Source organism: Tasmannia lanceolata, unplaced genomic scaffold, assembly GCF_043159265.1.
Source record: "Tasmannia lanceolata isolate RefF3 unplaced genomic scaffold, GAP_Taslan_0.1 ptg000006l, whole genome shotgun sequence".
Classification (NCBI taxonomy): domain Eukaryota; kingdom Viridiplantae; phylum Streptophyta; class Magnoliopsida; order Canellales; family Winteraceae; genus Tasmannia; species Tasmannia lanceolata.
In genome coordinates, this window is record NW_027518683.1 from 42,875,838 (window position 1) to 42,893,514 (window position 17,677).

At 39.8% G+C, this 17,677-nt stretch overlaps 2 protein-coding genes across 2 annotated transcripts; both read left to right on the top strand.

Annotated features, from left to right (window-relative positions):
- Nucleotides 1-2,212: 2,212 nt before the first annotated feature.
- Nucleotides 2,213-2,976, top strand: LOC143879013 (putative disease resistance protein RGA3). Its single transcript, XM_077381218.1, has 2 exons — nt 2,213-2,485; nt 2,584-2,976. The coding sequence occupies exons 1-2, from the start codon at nt 2,213-2,215 to the stop codon at nt 2,974-2,976; spliced, it is 666 nt and encodes a 221-aa protein (XP_077237333.1).
- Nucleotides 2,977-3,063: 87 nt separating this feature from the next.
- LOC143879014 (putative disease resistance protein RGA3) lies at nt 3,064-4,877 on the top strand. Its single transcript, XM_077381220.1, has 2 exons — nt 3,064-4,401; nt 4,488-4,877. Exons 1-2 carry the CDS (start codon nt 3,064-3,066, stop codon nt 4,875-4,877), a joined length of 1,728 nt encoding a protein of 575 aa, XP_077237335.1.
- The last annotated feature ends 12,800 nt before the right edge of the window (nt 4,878-17,677 follow it).

Consider the following 17,677-nt stretch of genomic DNA (forward strand, 5'->3'; position numbering starts at 1 on the left):
TATGGTTTTCTCATTCGAAATAGATCTGATATGATTTGTGTATTTAATCCTATGAATGGATTTATGGTTTTCTCAGTCATGACTGATGATTTGTATGTTAAATTTAGATTTGTATATTCAAAGGATTGCTTATTTTCCCTGTTCTTTGTTCATCTCATTCAGAAACTAAACATTGTATTAATTCATTTATCCAGATATTATTCAATTTATTCGACTTATTCCATTGTTTCTAATTTATTTATATTGCTCCAAGTTCTTCACTTGGTACTTGATGAAAGACTTCAACATTGAATGACTAGCATCAGCTTCTAATATTTCTCATAGATATCTATTCTTTAACTTGGTTAGAACAAGCTGTAACTTGACTAAAATCTGTTTAAAAGATGCTTTATGAAATATGAAGAACTAACCATCTTCAAAGATTAGAACCAATCAATTTCAAATGTTGCTTTATTTTCCAATTTTATATCGTTTGAATCAATATGCAATTTTCTATATTCTCAATTGTTTTAATGCATTTTTAAATTACTTTAATTTTCTCTTCACCGCCCGTGCATCACACGGGTTTTTTTACTAGTGTGTATATATATATATATATATATATATATATATATATATATATATATATATGTCTGTGTGTGTGTGTAGGAAATTTTTTTTTGAAGATTGTAGGAAAAAAAAAACAAATTTTCATACCAAAAATCTCTAAATTTATGTCATCAAGTTTATAACTTTAAGGACACTATATTTTCACATAAATCACCTCAATGGAAACAATTGTATATTTTCACCAAAATGCCCTCGTCTTCCCCAACTAAAAATTAGGGTTTTTACACTTGAAAACCAAAAATTGGGGTTTGATTCAAACCCTTCTTTATATATCAACATAAACCCTCAATTTAGGAGTTTTATTTGTCTTCATTCACATCATTATCATAATTTGAGCAGAAACCCTAATATTTTAGGGCTTTTTTTTATTTTTATTAATGTTTTTTTTCTTGAAATGTGGGTTTGATGTAGCCATGGGGTGGGGTTTCATTGTTTGTGGTGGAGGTGACGGCGGTGGCAGAAGGTAGCGACAGTGGTGGTGGCCGAAGGTGGCGACGGCGGCGGTGGCCAGAGGGGCAACAACGACGGTGGGAAATGGTGTAACCCTAATCCCTCTGCAAATGAGGGTATTTCTGTTCTCAAAATATTAACCATGGTTAGTTTCAGTCTTTCTGTGCGGTTAAACTGACGGACCATTGATGGAGGGGGTCTAACTTATACAAATTGATACCTCAGGGGGTATACTTGTCACGTTTTGAAAGTCAGGGTTGGAGTTGAATGTAAAAAACTAGAGGGGGTGTAAATGTAATTTTTCCTATGTTTTTTTCTTGAAACCCGTCTCAATTTTCCTATGTTTAAAATTGAGTCGGGTTTTCAATTTAAAACCTGACCCTACGCAAGCAGGGGCAATGCCACATTAGAGGAAAGGGGGACAATTGCCCCCCTTAATTTTTTGGAAAAAAAAAAATACCTTTATTTTTTAATATTTTTTTATACTTACCTCCTTTTTTAAAAAATATGCCCCCCTTTCCAATCTTCCCTAAGATAGAAAATAAGTTTAAAATTTTAATTTTACCATTTTTATCTCCCTTTTTTGTGCAAAATTTACTATAATTTTTGCTCCCTTGTGCAAAATTTCAGATAGAAATTTTTTCTATCTTAATTTTAAGATAGGTAAAAAATTACTATAATTTTTGCTCCCCTTGTGCAAAATTTCTGGCATCGCCCCTGTACGCAAGACCCATGATTTCTAAACCCGGCTCATGTTATTTTCGGGTTGGGTCTATGCCGGTCGGGTAAAAACCCGACCCGACCCAAGTTGCAGCCCTAGTTCCATCCCTCCGAAACATGGCATGCTTAATGTAAAGACTTTTAGATGGAACAATAAAAGAGGCATCTACAGCAAGGGCCGTGATTATTCGATTATTTTGGCCAGACTTACGGTCGTTGTCCCGACAAACCCACATGGGCCTCGTTGCTTTTTTGCAGTCTTGCAGGTGCGTGATTGAAGCCTGGTGCTTCTTCCCTCTCAGTGCTAAGCTTCATCGTTTGTTGAAACAGAAACTCCTGAAACTCTTTAGTATTTATTTTCTCTATCTGCACCATAGGCATGGAAAGAATACCACAAATATCTGTATCCCTTGTTATTTCCAGTCTGACGGATATGGTAAAACAAGAAATTCAGGATTTGGTAAAGCAAGAAATTAAATCAGCATGGGGACGTAAGGAGGAACTGGAAAAGTTAGAGAGCACATTGAAACAAATTCAAAACGTGCTTGAAGATGCTGAGGAAAAACAAACTCACTCTACAGTTGTGCAAGAATGGCTTCGAAAACTCAAGTATGAGGCTTATCGTGCTGATGACCTATTGGACGATGTTGCCACAGAATCTGGAAAATCTGAGTTGTGCAAAGTTCAAAAACGCAAGAGACGGAAGGTATGCCCCAACATCATCTTCCCTTTCCCTTCTTTGCGCAGTTTGTCAAGCCAATTTTTATATGGAAGTGAAATATCACGTAAGATAAGTAACATCAGAGAGAGTTTAGATGTGATAGCAAGGAAAAAAAGGACCTCCATCTCAAAGAGGGAGATGGACTGATGCGTACCCACATGAAGGAACAACGACAGACTAGCTCTTTGATAAGAGAATCTGATGTTATTGGTAGGCAAGAGGACAAGGTGAAAATAATACAATTGTTGAAATCAGATGAATTTTCTGTTATTCCCATAGTTGGCATGGGTGGGATTGGGAAGACAACTCTTGCTCAATTCATCTATAATGATGAGAGCGTAAAGACGCATTTTAAGACAAGAGCATGGGCTTGTGCCTATGACTTTTCTAGTGTACTGACACTTACAAATGCACTTATTCAATCTGCAACTAGAAGCCATTGTATCTTCTCAAGCCTGGATGCCGCGCAAAGGTAGCTTGAAGAGATACTGAGCGGTAAGAAATTTTTAATTGTGCTAGATGACTTGTGGGATGAAAGCCAAAATCAGTGGGAAATTCTACGAATGCCCTTCGGAGCTGGAAAAGAAGGAAGTAAAATTATTGTAACTACACGAAATAAAAGAGTTGTTGCGAAGAAGATGGGCACAAGTCCTTGCCACCGTTTGGAGAGATTGGCAAATAAGGATTGTTGGAAATTGTTTACTCGGTGTGCATTTGCCATAGGAACATCAAATCGGCATCTGAAATTCGAGGAAATCGGTTGGCAAATCTTCCAGAAGTGCAATGGCCTGCCTTTGGCAATAAAGACGTTGGGAGGCATCTTGTCTTCTAAAAGTACTATAAGTGAGTGGGAAAGCATACTGACAAGCGAAATATGGAAGGATGATACAAATGAAATATTACCAGCTTTAAGACTGAGCTATCTTCACTTACCAATGGATCAAAAGCAATGTTTTGCCTATTGTGCCCTATTTCCTAAAGATCATGGGTTTGAAAAGGATGTGCTGGTCCGACAATGGATGGCTTCTTGCTTCATTCGACCCAAAGGAAACTCACTCCTAGAAGACATAGGTGGGGAGATATTTGACGATTTATTGCTAAAGTCTTTCTTTCAATATTCTCTTCAATGTGATGAGACTTCAATGTATGTGATGCACGATCTCTTCCACGAACTAGCAGAAACTATCTCAGGTGATGAATGTCTTAGAATGGAACATGATAAGTTACGAAACAACACAGAAATGGCAGAAATGGCTCGCCATTTCTCGTGGATTCGCGATAGAGGGGATTTAAAATCTTTGGAGGCCTTGCACAAATTTAAGAGCTTACGCACTTTTCTAGTGGTCAATCGATCATATGGGGAAGAGCTATTCATCACTGATGCATTCATGGAGTTGAGATGCATGCGTGTATTGGATTTGAGTCGGACTGCAATCGGCAAGTTGCCAGATTCGATTGGCCATTTGAAACATCTACGTTACCTTGACCTCACTTCAACTTCGATAGATAGGCTGCCCGAATCAGTAACTAGTCTCTATAATCTACAAACGCTAGTTCTAGTTTATTGCCATAAACATAAAGGGTTACCCGAGGGCATCACGGATCTAATTAACTTGCGGTATCTCGCTTTAGATTTGTGCTTGTGGTACTCGATTTCTTTGCCAGGAATTGGAAAATTAACTTCTCTCCAAACATTGCCCAAATTCATGGTGCTCAAAGAGAGTGGATATCGGATAGGAGAGTTGAAGAACATGGGGAACCTTAAAGGAAGAATTCATATTGCCGGTCTCGAGAATGGGCAAAACATAGAGGATGCAAAAGAAGCCAATTTGATAGATAAAAAATACCTTACTGAGTTGATCTTGGAATGGGCTCGAGAAGACAATTTACTAGTTGGAAAAGTTAGGGAGACATTGGAAGGCCTCCAACCCCATACCAACATAAAAAATTTACATATAAAATCCTATGGTGGTGTGAGTTTTCCTAGTTGGATAGGGCATCTCTCCAATCTAACATGCATTACCTTAGAAATTGTTCGCACCTCTTGCCTCCTGATGCCGAGTTACCCTCTCTTCTTGAGCTTATCTTAATGGGATGTCCGGAATTGAAGGCGTTTCCCAGTGCCAACCTTCTTCCTGCCCTCACAAAGTTGCATATAAGTGGTTGCGAAAAATTGAGTGCCCTTCCGAAGCTTACATCTGTTTGTGATTTAAAACTAGGGAGGTGTGGTGAGAAGCTATTGAGATCCTGTATGCTTCAACTCCGCTCTCTTTCCATATTTGGCTATCAACGACTTTCAAAGCCTAAGATCACTACCCCGTGGGTTGTTGAAAAACCTGACAGTCCTTCAGAGGTTAGAGATAGTTGGATGTGCTGAGTTGGAGTGTTGGCCAAAGGAGGTTGGCTTGCAAGATCTATCCTTTCTCCAACATTTGTTAATCTATGACTGCCCAAAACTAGTGTCATTGGCGGATGGAGAGGGGAGGCTACCGAACAAGCTGGAATCTCTAGATATTAATTATTGTCCAAATCTCAAGTCTATGCCCACTCGGCTAGAAAACCTTACCTCCCTAGTAAAATTATCCATTGTTACTCAACTCCCGACTTTCTTGCCAGTGTCGGCACTGCCCATGACAATTAAATTCCTTAGAATCTTTTCATGTGACAATATCTTGTTCTTGCCCAAAGGGATGCAAAACCTCACCTCCCTCTCAAGATAGGAAATCGTTACTATATATAGTAAAAACGGAATTTACTATATATATAGTAAAAATCGGAATTTACTATTTTTAGTAAAAACGAAATTTACTATTTATTGTATCCTGAAATCCGACGGTAAAAAAGTTCACACGAATTTTAAAAAGATATAGGGAAAATTACATTTACACCCCCTCTAGTTTCTGACACATCCACTTCCACCCCTATAGTTTAAAATGTGACAAATACACCCCTGTAGTTTCAATATGTTTAAGGTAGGTCCCCTCAGCTGAAGGTTCGTCCATAGATTGAAGGGTTAGGATGATCCGATGAAGCTGATTTTTTGGGCACACCCTATCTATGTCAGGGCCCATCAAATGAACGCTTTGGATCATCCAAACAATGTGGGCCCACATTATTTGGATATTTTTTGGTAGTGTTTGGATTCGGGTATGGGCCCACATTATTTGGATGATCCAAAGCGTTCATTTGATGGGTCCTGACATAGATAGGGTGTGCCCAAAAAATCAGCTCCATCGGATCATCCTAACCCTTCAATCTATGGACGAACCTTCAGCTAAGGGGGCAAACCTTAAACAAATTGAAACTACAGGGGTGTATTTGTCACGTTTTAAACTATAGGGGTGCAAGTGGATATGTCAGAAACTAGAGGGGGTGTAAATGTAATTATCCCAAAGATATAATTATCAATATTAGTAAATAAATATTATTATTAAGAATAGTAATAATAATAAAGGGAAATTAAAAAGTGTGGTCATTACACTCTCTTTCTTCTTCTCTTCTTTCCTAGTAGATTCTTGGTTCTTCCCTTCTCTCTCTTTTTCCTAGTGGATTCTACGATTCTTCTTCTTCCCTAGTGGATTCTAGGGCAATGATACGCTTCGGCTACGATTCCACGTTTGATCCGCTGCGTTAGTTACAATTTGATCTCCATTGAGAATTATTAGCCTCTTGTTAATTTTTTTTTCAATGGTAAAATGATCATATTTCATTAAAAAGACCGAGAAGGACCAATACAAAGAGAGCGAGATTATACAAAAAGGAAAGCTAAAAGGAGCAACAAGACCACATTAAGGGGGGAGAAAATCGAAAATCTCAAAATCCTCTTTCTGAGCCCCGGCCCTAGCCATCTTGTCTGCATCCCGTTTGCCGGTCTCCGAATATGGTGAAAGGAAATGCTCGAAGAGCCAACAATATCACTCATCTCATTGCAGAAGGCAGCGAATCTCCTGGGGGGGTGAGCTCCAGATAATCACCGAATGACATTTAAGGAGTCCCCTTTGACCAAAACTTTATTAAAATCCTCACCCACAGGGATCCTGATCCCTTTATGTGTCGCACGCACTTCCGCCTCATTAGAATCAGCCAATCCAGTAGGGCCTGCAAAAGCCCATCTCACAATACCATCAGCGTCCCTAAGTATGCCCCCAATACCTGCCGGACCCGGATTTTCGAGGCTAGAACCGTCGAAGTTGAACTTCAAGAAGCCACTAGCCGGAGGCTCCCAAGCCTGAACAATCAGAGAACTACTCTCTGAGCTAAAACAGACCTCGCGCCAACTCTGCCAAAGATCGAAGGCAAAGACGAACTGAAAACTAGGAAGAGACTTGGCCCAGAGACAATCAAAGCCAGCACCTTAGTAGATAAATGAGAAACACGCTTGGATCTTCCCCTGAAAATCCTGTCTTTTTTCTCTTTCCAAACCACCCAAATAACCGCTAGGAAAGAAATATTCCATAAGATCTTGCTTGTACTGCGCCAAGGAACCAATTGCCAACCTTCCAAAACTTCGATGAGATTCTTAGGGAAAACCCAAGAGATACCGAATCTTTCTAAGAGACCACTCTAAATCTCCCTAACCAAACTACAATGGATGAAAATATGGTTCACAGATTCCCCAGCTTTGATGCACAAAGCACAATGATCAACACACCCCATCTTCCGCTTTCGTACGAAGTCCACCTTTTGAATGTGATCTCGGGTGGCCGCACACCCAAACATAATAACATGAGGAGGGGCATGGATCGACCACAGCCTAGCAATATTAGGAGCCACAGGCAAGCCACATAGGTGATAGTAGAAGGATTTTGCGGAAAACACCCCCGACGAATTCCAGATCCATACCCTTATATCAGAGCCATCACACTTTAATACGTCCTCTCTAAGAGACCAAATAGCCTGGCTATCGCTTGAAGTTCTCTGTCGAAGAAATTACGTCTAAAGGCCGTCATCCACACCTCCCTATCCTCTCTCCTTTCAAAACAAACTTTGACCAAAGCCAATTTTGAAGAAGAGACTACAAACAAATCCGAGAGTAGGTCTTTCAAAGGACGTTCCGAACACCACTTATCCTGCCAAAATCTCACACGGTCCCCACACGGGCACAAAATCTAGTACCCTCACGAAACATTGCCTAAAAAACAAAAATATCTCTCCACACATAACGGCCTGGCTTGCTACCCCACTAATGCCCCATATTTGCTATTTGTAATTTTGGCCCAGAGCGACGATGCATCCTCACCAAACCTCCAAAGCCATTTACCTAAAGTGATTGGTTAACCACTTTGATCTTTCGATACCCAACCCCCCTGCCTTGCACAGCTTGCAAACTTCTTCCCATTTCACTACCGAAATGCCTTTTTTATTTTCAGTTCCTCCCCATAAAAATCTTCTTTAGATTTGTTCAATCCTCAAAGCTACACTCGAAGGGCATTTAAATAGAGATAACTGATATATCAGAATATTTTCTGAAACGGCTTTTAATAACGTTAATTCCCCCCCGGAAACCAAGTTTCTCTTCCGCGTGTTTAGTCTTCTTTCTACTCTCTCCACTATAGAATCCCAACTAATATTTTGGAAGTTAGATATGTAGAGGGGAAAGCGACCCGCCCCCAAAGGCAACTCAAGATATGTAGAGGGGAAAGCGCCCACCTTGCACCCCATAATACCGGCAAGCCCTTGAACCAAAACATTCTCTAAGTGGATGCCAAAAAGGTTGGATTTTTGGAAGTTAGACCTCTGTCAGGTCACAATCTCATAAGATCTGATAATATATTTTAGGTTCAACACCTTCGACACATCTGGCGAACTAATAGGAGGGTATCATCTGCGAACTGCAAATGAGTGATTTCGGACTGATTGGCCCCAATTTAAAACCCTCAATCAGCCCCTCCTTTCTCCATCAACCTACTCAAGATTTTAGCGATTATCACAAATAGGAATGGAGAAAAAGGATCCCCCTGTCTAAGACCGCGAGAAGATTTGAAGAAACCTTTGGGGGAGCCATTAATAAGAATTGAGAACCAAGCCGGCAAGACACACTTCATCACCCAATCATGCCACTTAGCCCCAAAGCCCATTCTAATCATCAGGTACTAAGGCAAAACTTTTGACATTTCTCACACTTTGTCACAAGTTCTAGTGCGTCCTTCTCCAATTTCGGCCCATAGTAAACGAAGGATTTTCTCTGCCACCTTCGTGTACTTCCTTGTGCGTATAATTGGTGCTAGTTGGTCGGAGGCACTTCAGATAAGGCAGCCAAGTGTACGATCTTTTATATAGGTCATCTCCATGTTGAGTGAAGTGGGCAAATCGATGAATCCTTTTTATCTTTGGGTAGTATCCCATGCTTTAGATACCCCACAATGTCGTCCATCCGGCTCGGTTCTTGGTCTATTTGCAAGACCGCTGTCTCTTTGGATTCAATGCTTACTTTTTTCAGCACCTCCGTGTAAATAGCCCCCAAGTTAGAGTATCCCGATGTGGCTAGTTGGGATAGTGCATCGGCTTTCACATTCTCTGTTCGAGCAATCCCGACAATTTCAAACTCCTTGAATCTTTCCACTAGCAGCCACTTTGTTAAGATACTTTACCATTCTCGAGTCTTTTGCTTCGTATTCTCCTCTAACTTGATTCACAATTAACTGGGAGTCGCTATGGGCTCAGAGGCTTTCAGCGTGCACCTCGAGTGCCAAATTCATCCCGGTAACAAGAGCTTCGTACTCAGCTTCATTATTCGAAGCTCTAAAGCAGAAGCGCAATGCATACTCCGCAGTGAACCCATCTAGTCTAGTCAGTTTCAAGCCGGCTCCGCTCCCTTCATTATTCGAACCCATTTGGTCCAGTCAGTATCAGGCCGGCTCCATTGGCAGTGAACAGAGCATGGCCTTGCCATGCTTTCATGGTGCCTAATCAGATGACACATGTTTTGTTTTTTGAAAGTTGACAGAAATATATTGATAATTTATACGAAAATTACATGAAGAAGGGACAAGGAGTCCCCCATGAGATACATCGTATGAACGCCTTGAAGAAAACTCCAGGCTCTAGAAGAAAATACCAAAACTATACCTCCTATACCATCCCCTTCACATTCATCATCTCTGAACAAAATTCCAAATTCTACAACCTGCCTCTAAGCTCAAACAAACCTAGATAAAAAACTACAAGAATCCTTTGCGATCTTCGACGAAGATCTTGAAACTTCCAAACTTCTTCTGAGCTCTAAAAAAATTTCTTAGAACCACCCAAAGAATCAAGCAACCAAAAAAGAACTTTGCTAACTAGGAAGCCAGACACAAAAACTTCCATCCACTCAGAACCCCGAGATTACGAGCACTTCCTCAGATCCCTCGTAAGATGGCCAATCTGAAATTCCAATTCCTCTTCTTTGGAAAAGAGAACAGAATGCGAACTCTGGGGAAGGAACCTCTTCAATTGGGTCCGACAGGACAGTAATCAGTTCCTTAATCTTCCTAATACAAATGATTTGCTTGGCTTCTCATTCTAGACGGCGCTGTTTACTCTCACTTTCCAAACGACCTCTGAAATAAGGAAGTTTGTATACCGGTATGCAGATATCCTTAACATTATAGGTTCCTGATAATGTGGGAGCCAGATCCCGCAAGAGGGGCGTGGGGCGCGAGCCGCCGCGCCTCTCTCTTGGTCTCTCGTTCCCACGCGATTGGCGTGTGCATTTTATTTGTTGATTTGAATTCGTCTTTCCTGTGAACTTGGGATCACTAAGGCAATCCGAATTCCACACGAAAGAGATTGACAGAGTCGCCACCTAGATGTGGGATCTAGGACCCGTAATTAACCAGAAATCTAGACTCGCTACCTGGTTACGAGAATGGAAGGTATGGGAAGTTATCCACCACATGCACCATTCTTGCCCGATAATCGGTCTTCGATTCCAAAAGCTAACTCTTTTAAATTTATTTTAAATGGCTCATTCAACTCTATGTTATTGTGCGAATTAAGTGACATGCATCCTATGATCTAATTTCAATGTGAATCCTAAATGTGTATCTTGATTTCTTAATTTGTCTGGATTCAATCTAGGTGAAAGTTCTCCTAAAATTCTAATTTCATGAAAAAAACCTAAGTGATTTGATTAAGCATTTACAAGAAAATTAATATACAAAACACCACAATTTGTTGTGGTGCCGACTCGCGGGTGGTATGCCATCAGACATCCAAGCTGCCTACGTACCCAAGCCTCACTGGGATCAGAGTCGACGTAGTTCGGTGCACCTAAGCTAAGCTACATATGCCTAACTCAACTAGGACACCGACTTAGACGGATTTGACTGTTTCAACAGTTTTAAGAGGAATTATTTAATTCAAGTTGAGGATTTTATTATCTTAGGATTTCATCTAAGATGCTATATGATTCTTATCTGAATGCAAGTTGTCCCTTAGACTAATGCAGGTTTGCCTACACCCTAGTTTACTAGGCTTGTCTTAAGGAAAGATTGGGTGACTAGTGTAACTAGACCTATGGTACGGTTGCTATTCATAGCAAGCGTCCGTGATGAGGCTGGACTCCTAACTCTAGGACTCCCTAAAACCTAGGACACGGCACGACACCAGTGTTCCTAAATTGGGCTCTAATGGTTCTTAGATTGGAAACCATAATCCAATGGTTCCGAAAGACACAAGATAAATCGATTTAAGTTCTCGAGGTTAATGAGTTTCAGATTTCGAAGATTTTTAGTTTCTAGACATTTAAGGATTACCAATGGTTCTAGGGTTCACCAATTTCGGCCTTGAATGGCATCCAAATGAGGGAATCGTGCGCTCTTTCCTGGTGCAATTTAATACTTAGGTTATAGCATCTTATTGCCTGGCAGAATCTCAGGATTTCCGTGGACAATAACCTCGGAGCCAACAACATGCTATAACTTAAATATTCAAATTGTCAAAGATCAAGTTGCAATTGGGATACGATTATGGATGCACTGGCCATTTTTCCAGGAAAATCTAAAGATCCTAAAATTTCTGTTTTAATGGATTAAGGAGTGAACATGTGACAGAATTTTAAAGTTCTTTAGGAATTTTTATATGATTTTCAATTAATTTCGAATTTTCCATGGATTTTATCAATTTTAAGCATACGAGCGGTTTTACAAGTGAAATTGTTGCAAATAAATTCGAAATGATTTGAAATTTCTACAGCAGCAAGATGAAAATGTATGTAGCTTACAGGATGAGTTTTGCATATTTTTACATTAAATTCACATTTAATCTTGATTAATCCATTAAATGTCCAGATTGCACAATTAACACATAAACTAGTAGAAATACAACTCTAAATTCTATGAAATTTCTACAGAAATACTATATGAATCAAAATAGCATGCATTGAGATTTTCATGAATTTTAGAAATTATTTACTACCAATTTCGGATTTTACAATTTCCAGACCAGATTATAAATTAACACTACATCCCATATTAAAACAGATCCAAATAACACGAAAATTTTACAGTAACAAGTAATATGGAAGATAAGACTACTGTAAAAATTTTATGAATTTTAATGATGATCTGATATTAGTAAAAATTCTCCTAAAATCTGATAAGTTTCAAAGAAAATATTAAATAATATACCAAATAAACTCCAAAAATCTTTATAAATTCATGGTAAAATGAATCAGTAACATATTATTTTCCCACGAAATTTCATTAATTTTAGAATCTGTTTGGTATATAATTTAATTTTTCTTCGTCAAAAGATGTTTTTTGAAGAGTTTTCCATTTTTAAAACACAATTTGCGGAAAAAATCAGAAAAATTCGGAAAAATACAGAAATATTTTGAGAACAATGCACCTACCTGTGGTGAAGATCTCCGCCCAATCCAAAAAAAATATAAAAAATCCTGCCGCCGCCGATCCGCTCCGCCGTCTTTCGCTTTCTCTGGAGTGTTTAGAGGGAGTGATTGAGGGAGTGAAGAGATAATGGAAGAAGAATATTAGGGAGAGGGATGGAAGAATATATTGAGGAAAGGGATTGGAGGGAGTGATTAGAAGAGATAATGGAAGAGAAAGAGATAATGGAAGATAAATTTCTCTTTTCTTTTTTTTTTTCTTTTATGGATGGGAAGGGAGATATATATAGGGAGAGAAAGAGAGAGAGAGAGATATGTTGGTGGAGAGCTCATCATGTTGTCCCTCTTAGTGGAGAATCCATCATTATTGTTCTTAGTGGAGGGCCCATCATGTTTCTTAGTGGAGAGTCCATCATTATTGCTCTTAGTGGAGGGCCCATCATGTTTCTTAGTGGAGAGTCCATCATTATTGCTCTTAGTGGAGGGCCCATCATGTTTCTTAGTGGAGAGTCCATCATTATTGCTCTTAGTGGAGGGCCCATCATGTTTCTTAGTGGAGAGTCCATCATTATTGCTTTTAGTGGAGGGCCCATCATGTTTCTTAGTGGAGAGTCCATCATTATTGCTCTTAGTGGAGGGCCCATCATGTTTCTTAGTGGAGAGTCCATCATTATTGCTCTTAGTGGAGGGCCCATCATGTTGTCTTAGTGGAGAGCTACCATCATTGCTCTTCATAAGAGGCCTCACAAGGCGGGCCCCACAATGTGGGCCCTCGGTTGATTCGATTTTAAACAAATGTTCAATGCGGGCCCACCAAACGAGTCCAAATTTAATCAAAATGCATCATGCGGCCCCACCAAATGGGTCCAACTTTCTCGATCCAAATTTAATCGAAGCACCCAATGCGGGCCCACCAAACGGGTCCCAATTCTCTCTGGTTTAGATTTTTCTGAATAATCCTTCTCAACATTTAGCGGGAAAATGCGAAACACGACGGAAACGACCAAAAATATTTAGAAATGTAACAAACGGATGCGGGAAAGAAAGACATTGGAAAACCGACGGAAAACAAACCCTAATTTCTTTATCGATTAAGGTAGAGCAAAATGGGGTGTCTACAGATGCCCCTCTTTGGTAGAGATGACGTAGTCATCGAATACCAAAGTCAAAATGACAGAGCCATTTTGCGTAGCTTTAATCGACAAAAGACTCTACACAAAACGGAACTTAGACGCAAACATTTACTACCTAATGCAAGGCCCTAAATGAAATCCTAGAATTAGAACATAATAAGAAATCCTGATGCGGTGCCGTTCACAAACGAGCAACGAGAGAATGAGATACCACTTTCGAATGGATTCCGAACAGAAAGAACAAAGATCGTTCTCAAGCGGTTTTTTTTTTTTTTTTTTTTTTTTTTTTAAAAAAAAGAAAATGAGACATCTTTCACAAGCGGGCTCAAGGAGGATAAGAGACCATTCACAAATGGACTCAGACAATGAGGTACCATTCACAAACGGCCTCAAGGAGGATATGAGACCATTCACAAATGGACTCAGAAAATGAGGTACCGTTCACAAACGGGCTTAAGAAGAAGATGAGACCATTCACAAATGGACTCAGAAAATGAGGTACCGTTTACAAACGGGCTTAAGGAGAGGACGAGACCATTCACAAATGGACTCAGAAAATGAGGTACCGTTCACAAACGGGCTCAAGGAGAAGATGAGACCATTCACAAATGGACTCGAGAAACGAGGCACCGTTCACAAACGTGCTCAAGGAGAACATGAGACCATTCACAAATAGACTCAGAAAATGAGGTACTGTTCACAAACGGGCTTAAGGAGAAGATGAGACCATTCACAAATGGACTCGAGAAACGAGGCACCGTTCACAAACGGGCTCAAGGAGAATAAGAGACCATTCACAAATGGACTCAGAAAATGAGGTACCGTTCACAAACGGGCTCAAGGAGAAAACGAGACCATTCACAAATGGACTCGAGAAACGAGGCACCGTTCACAAACGGGCTTAAGGAGAAGACGAGACCATTCACAAATGGATTCGAGAAACGAGGCACCGTTCACAAACGGGCTCAAGGAAAACATGAGACCATTCACAAATAGACTCAGAAAATGAGGTACCGTTCACAAACGGGCTCAAGGAGAATAAAAAGACCATTCACAAATGGGCTCAGAAAATGAGGTACCGTTCACCAACGGGCTCAAGGAGAAGACGAGACCATTCACAAATGGATTCGAGAAACGAGGCACCGTTCACAAACGGGCTCAAGGAAAACATGAGACCATTCACAAATAGACTCAGAAAATGAGGTACCGTTCACAAACGGGCTCAAGGAGAATAAAAAGACCATTCACAAATGGGCTCAGAAAATGAGGTACCGTTCACCAACGGGCTCAAGGAGAAGACGAGACCATTCACAAATGGATTCGAGAAACGAGGCACCGTTCACAAACGGGCTCAAGGAAAACATGAGACCATTCACAAATAGACTCAGAAAATGAGGTACCGTTCACAAACGGGCTTAAGGAGAAGACGAGACCATTCACAAATGGACTCGAGAAACGAGGCACCGTTCACAAACGGGCTCTAGGAGAACATGAGACCATTCATAAATGGACTCGAGAAATGAGGCACCGTTCACAAATGGGCTCAAAGAAACAAGATAGCTTCAACCACGAAGAATTTAGAGATTTTTCATAAACTTGAATTTGACGTAGGATTGGATTTGATGAATTTTTGATTTTTCAGAAATAAGGCAGCGTCCACAAACGGGCTCAAGGAGGACATGAGACCATTCACAAATAGACTCAGAAAATGAAGTACCGTTCACAAACGGGCTTAAGGAGAAGACGGGACCATTTACAAATGGACTCGAGAAATGAGGCACCGTTCACAAACGGGCTAAAGAAACAAGATAGCTTTGATTGATGAATTCAACAACGAAGAATTTAGAGTTTTTTCATGAACTTGAATTTGACATAGGATTGGATTTGATGAATTTTTGATTTTTCAGAAATAAGGCACCGTCCACAAACGGGCTCAAGGAGGACATGAGACCGTAAATGGACTCACAAAAATGAGACACCGTTCACAAACGGGTTCAAGGAGAAGACGAGACCATTTACAAATGGACTCGAGAAAAGAGGCACCGTTCACAAACAGGCTCAAAGAAACAAGATAGCTTTGATTGATGAATTCAATAACGAAGAATTTAGAGATTTTTCATGAACTTGAATTTGACATAGGATTGGATTTGATGAATTTTTGATTTTTTTGAACTTAATGAAATCGAGGATGTTATAGATCGTGCCTGACAAAGATATCGGAAACTAGGACTTTGACGAATGATGAAACGGCAAACCGAAGAACCATTACTAACAAGAATGGATTAGAAACACTTTTATGAAACTTCAACAAGATTTTTCTCAAAGAGACTGCTGGTCTTGTCTTTGGGGATTTGGATGACTGAAACCTTGAACAAGACACTTGAAATTGGTAATCTAGAACAACGGCTCTCTTGGATATAATCATGGAAAAGTGGGACTTGCCTCTTGATAGGTGTTTAGATAAACATTTCTTGACCAGGAAAGTATTTAACTAACTGGAAGGAAATTCTGAATTTTAACGGTTCATCTTTCTGAGAAATTGGCTCGACCATCATTGCATCTGAGGCTCTTCCAAGCTTAAGATGCCTTCCTGGGGTATGATCTTTTTACGGAAGCTGGGCTTTCTGATGTTTCTACTTCTGAATTCTTCTGGGTTGATCATCTTTGAAATATAGCTGTTTGACTAGATTCTCGAACTTTTTCAGCTACAATCGCAGGGAGCTGACGAGGCCGGGCCTCCTTCACCGAGATAGTTGCATCATTTGGACATATGGATGACGATTGACTCTTTTTAAATAGAAAACTTAGATAAAAGGCACTACTCAAAGGATTGAGGAGCTCTAAAGGAGTGAACATAGAATAACAACGATTGATTAACTACACTGACAGACACAGTAATGCTTCTGACTTAGTTAACGTTTTATTTGGTAAGTCTATCCTTTCAAGGAATATTTTTTTCAATTGGTAAACACTGGACTTTTTCCTTAAAACAGTAATGCCTCAATGATTTAATTACAACTCCTAGGATTGCTTAGCTCCAATGCCCCCAGTTTTGAGGATGTCACTTGAATTTATTTGAACTTCAATTGATCTTCAGTCCTGATACCGGCTGTAACCTTCTTATAAATTTGCTTGAACTTCAGTTGATCTTCAGTCTTGATACTGGCTGTAGCCTTCTTACAATGATTCTCTTACCATGACCAAGTCACCTCTTCAGGGTTTTTAACTTGGCGGACCGTGGTAGCCTTAACTTTTGCCTGAACCGTCTTTCTAGGTTTTCGATTCAGCAGGCTATCCCCTTAGCTTTTGCCTAAGCCGCCCTTTCGGGTTTTCAACTTAACAGGGGAATGATCTTAAATTTTGCCTAAACCGCCCTTTCAGGTTTTCAGTCTAGCAGATCTTCAAACTCCATTTTTTTTATTCATCATCATTTTTTTTTTGTTTCGGGACCTAGATCATTAGTTCTGAACACCGGAAGGACTTTATAGGTAGGATAGGGCTTTTCAAAGAATGGCTTAAGGTTCAACAAAGATTTCGACCGAACCTGTGAATAGGTTGCCTACATATCCCAAGGTAGGAATCAGGTCGTGTATAGTTCAGGGCGAATGCCCCTAGTTTGAAGATAAATTGTTCGAAAGTTTATTGATTTTTCTTTTTTTTCTTCTTTCTAGAATAATTGACTTCTCTTCTTTAGGAACTTGTCCCCTTTTTTTTTTCTGAAAGGATTGAATTTCTTTTTTTTTTGGATTGATTGAATTGCTTTTCTTTTTTGAATTGACCGAACTCAGTTTAACCGAGCTGCCTACGTACCCCAGTGTAGGGATCAGGTCTCGCGTAGTTCGGGGCGAATGCCCCTAGTTTGATGGGTTTTCAAGAAAATTTTATTCAGGCTCGAAGGGTTTGCAAACCGGTATTCTTTTGACCTTGGGTTCTGATTTTGGGATTTATTCGGCCAAAGGAGGCCTTCCGATGTTCAGATTGAGAATCGATCTAGGTTACTAGAGTCCCTCTGGTACTGATTATTATTTTTTTTTCTTCTTTTTTTTTTTTTTTTTTTTTTTTTGGAGTTTGACGGCATTTCCAGGTAAGAGATAATATATCTTCTTCTTTCAAGATTCTAATACGCGCCTTCGACTTTCATAGAGCAAAACTTGTTCTTCGACATCCTCCATTTATGGATTTGTAACTCTTGATATCTGATGATCACTTTTCAAT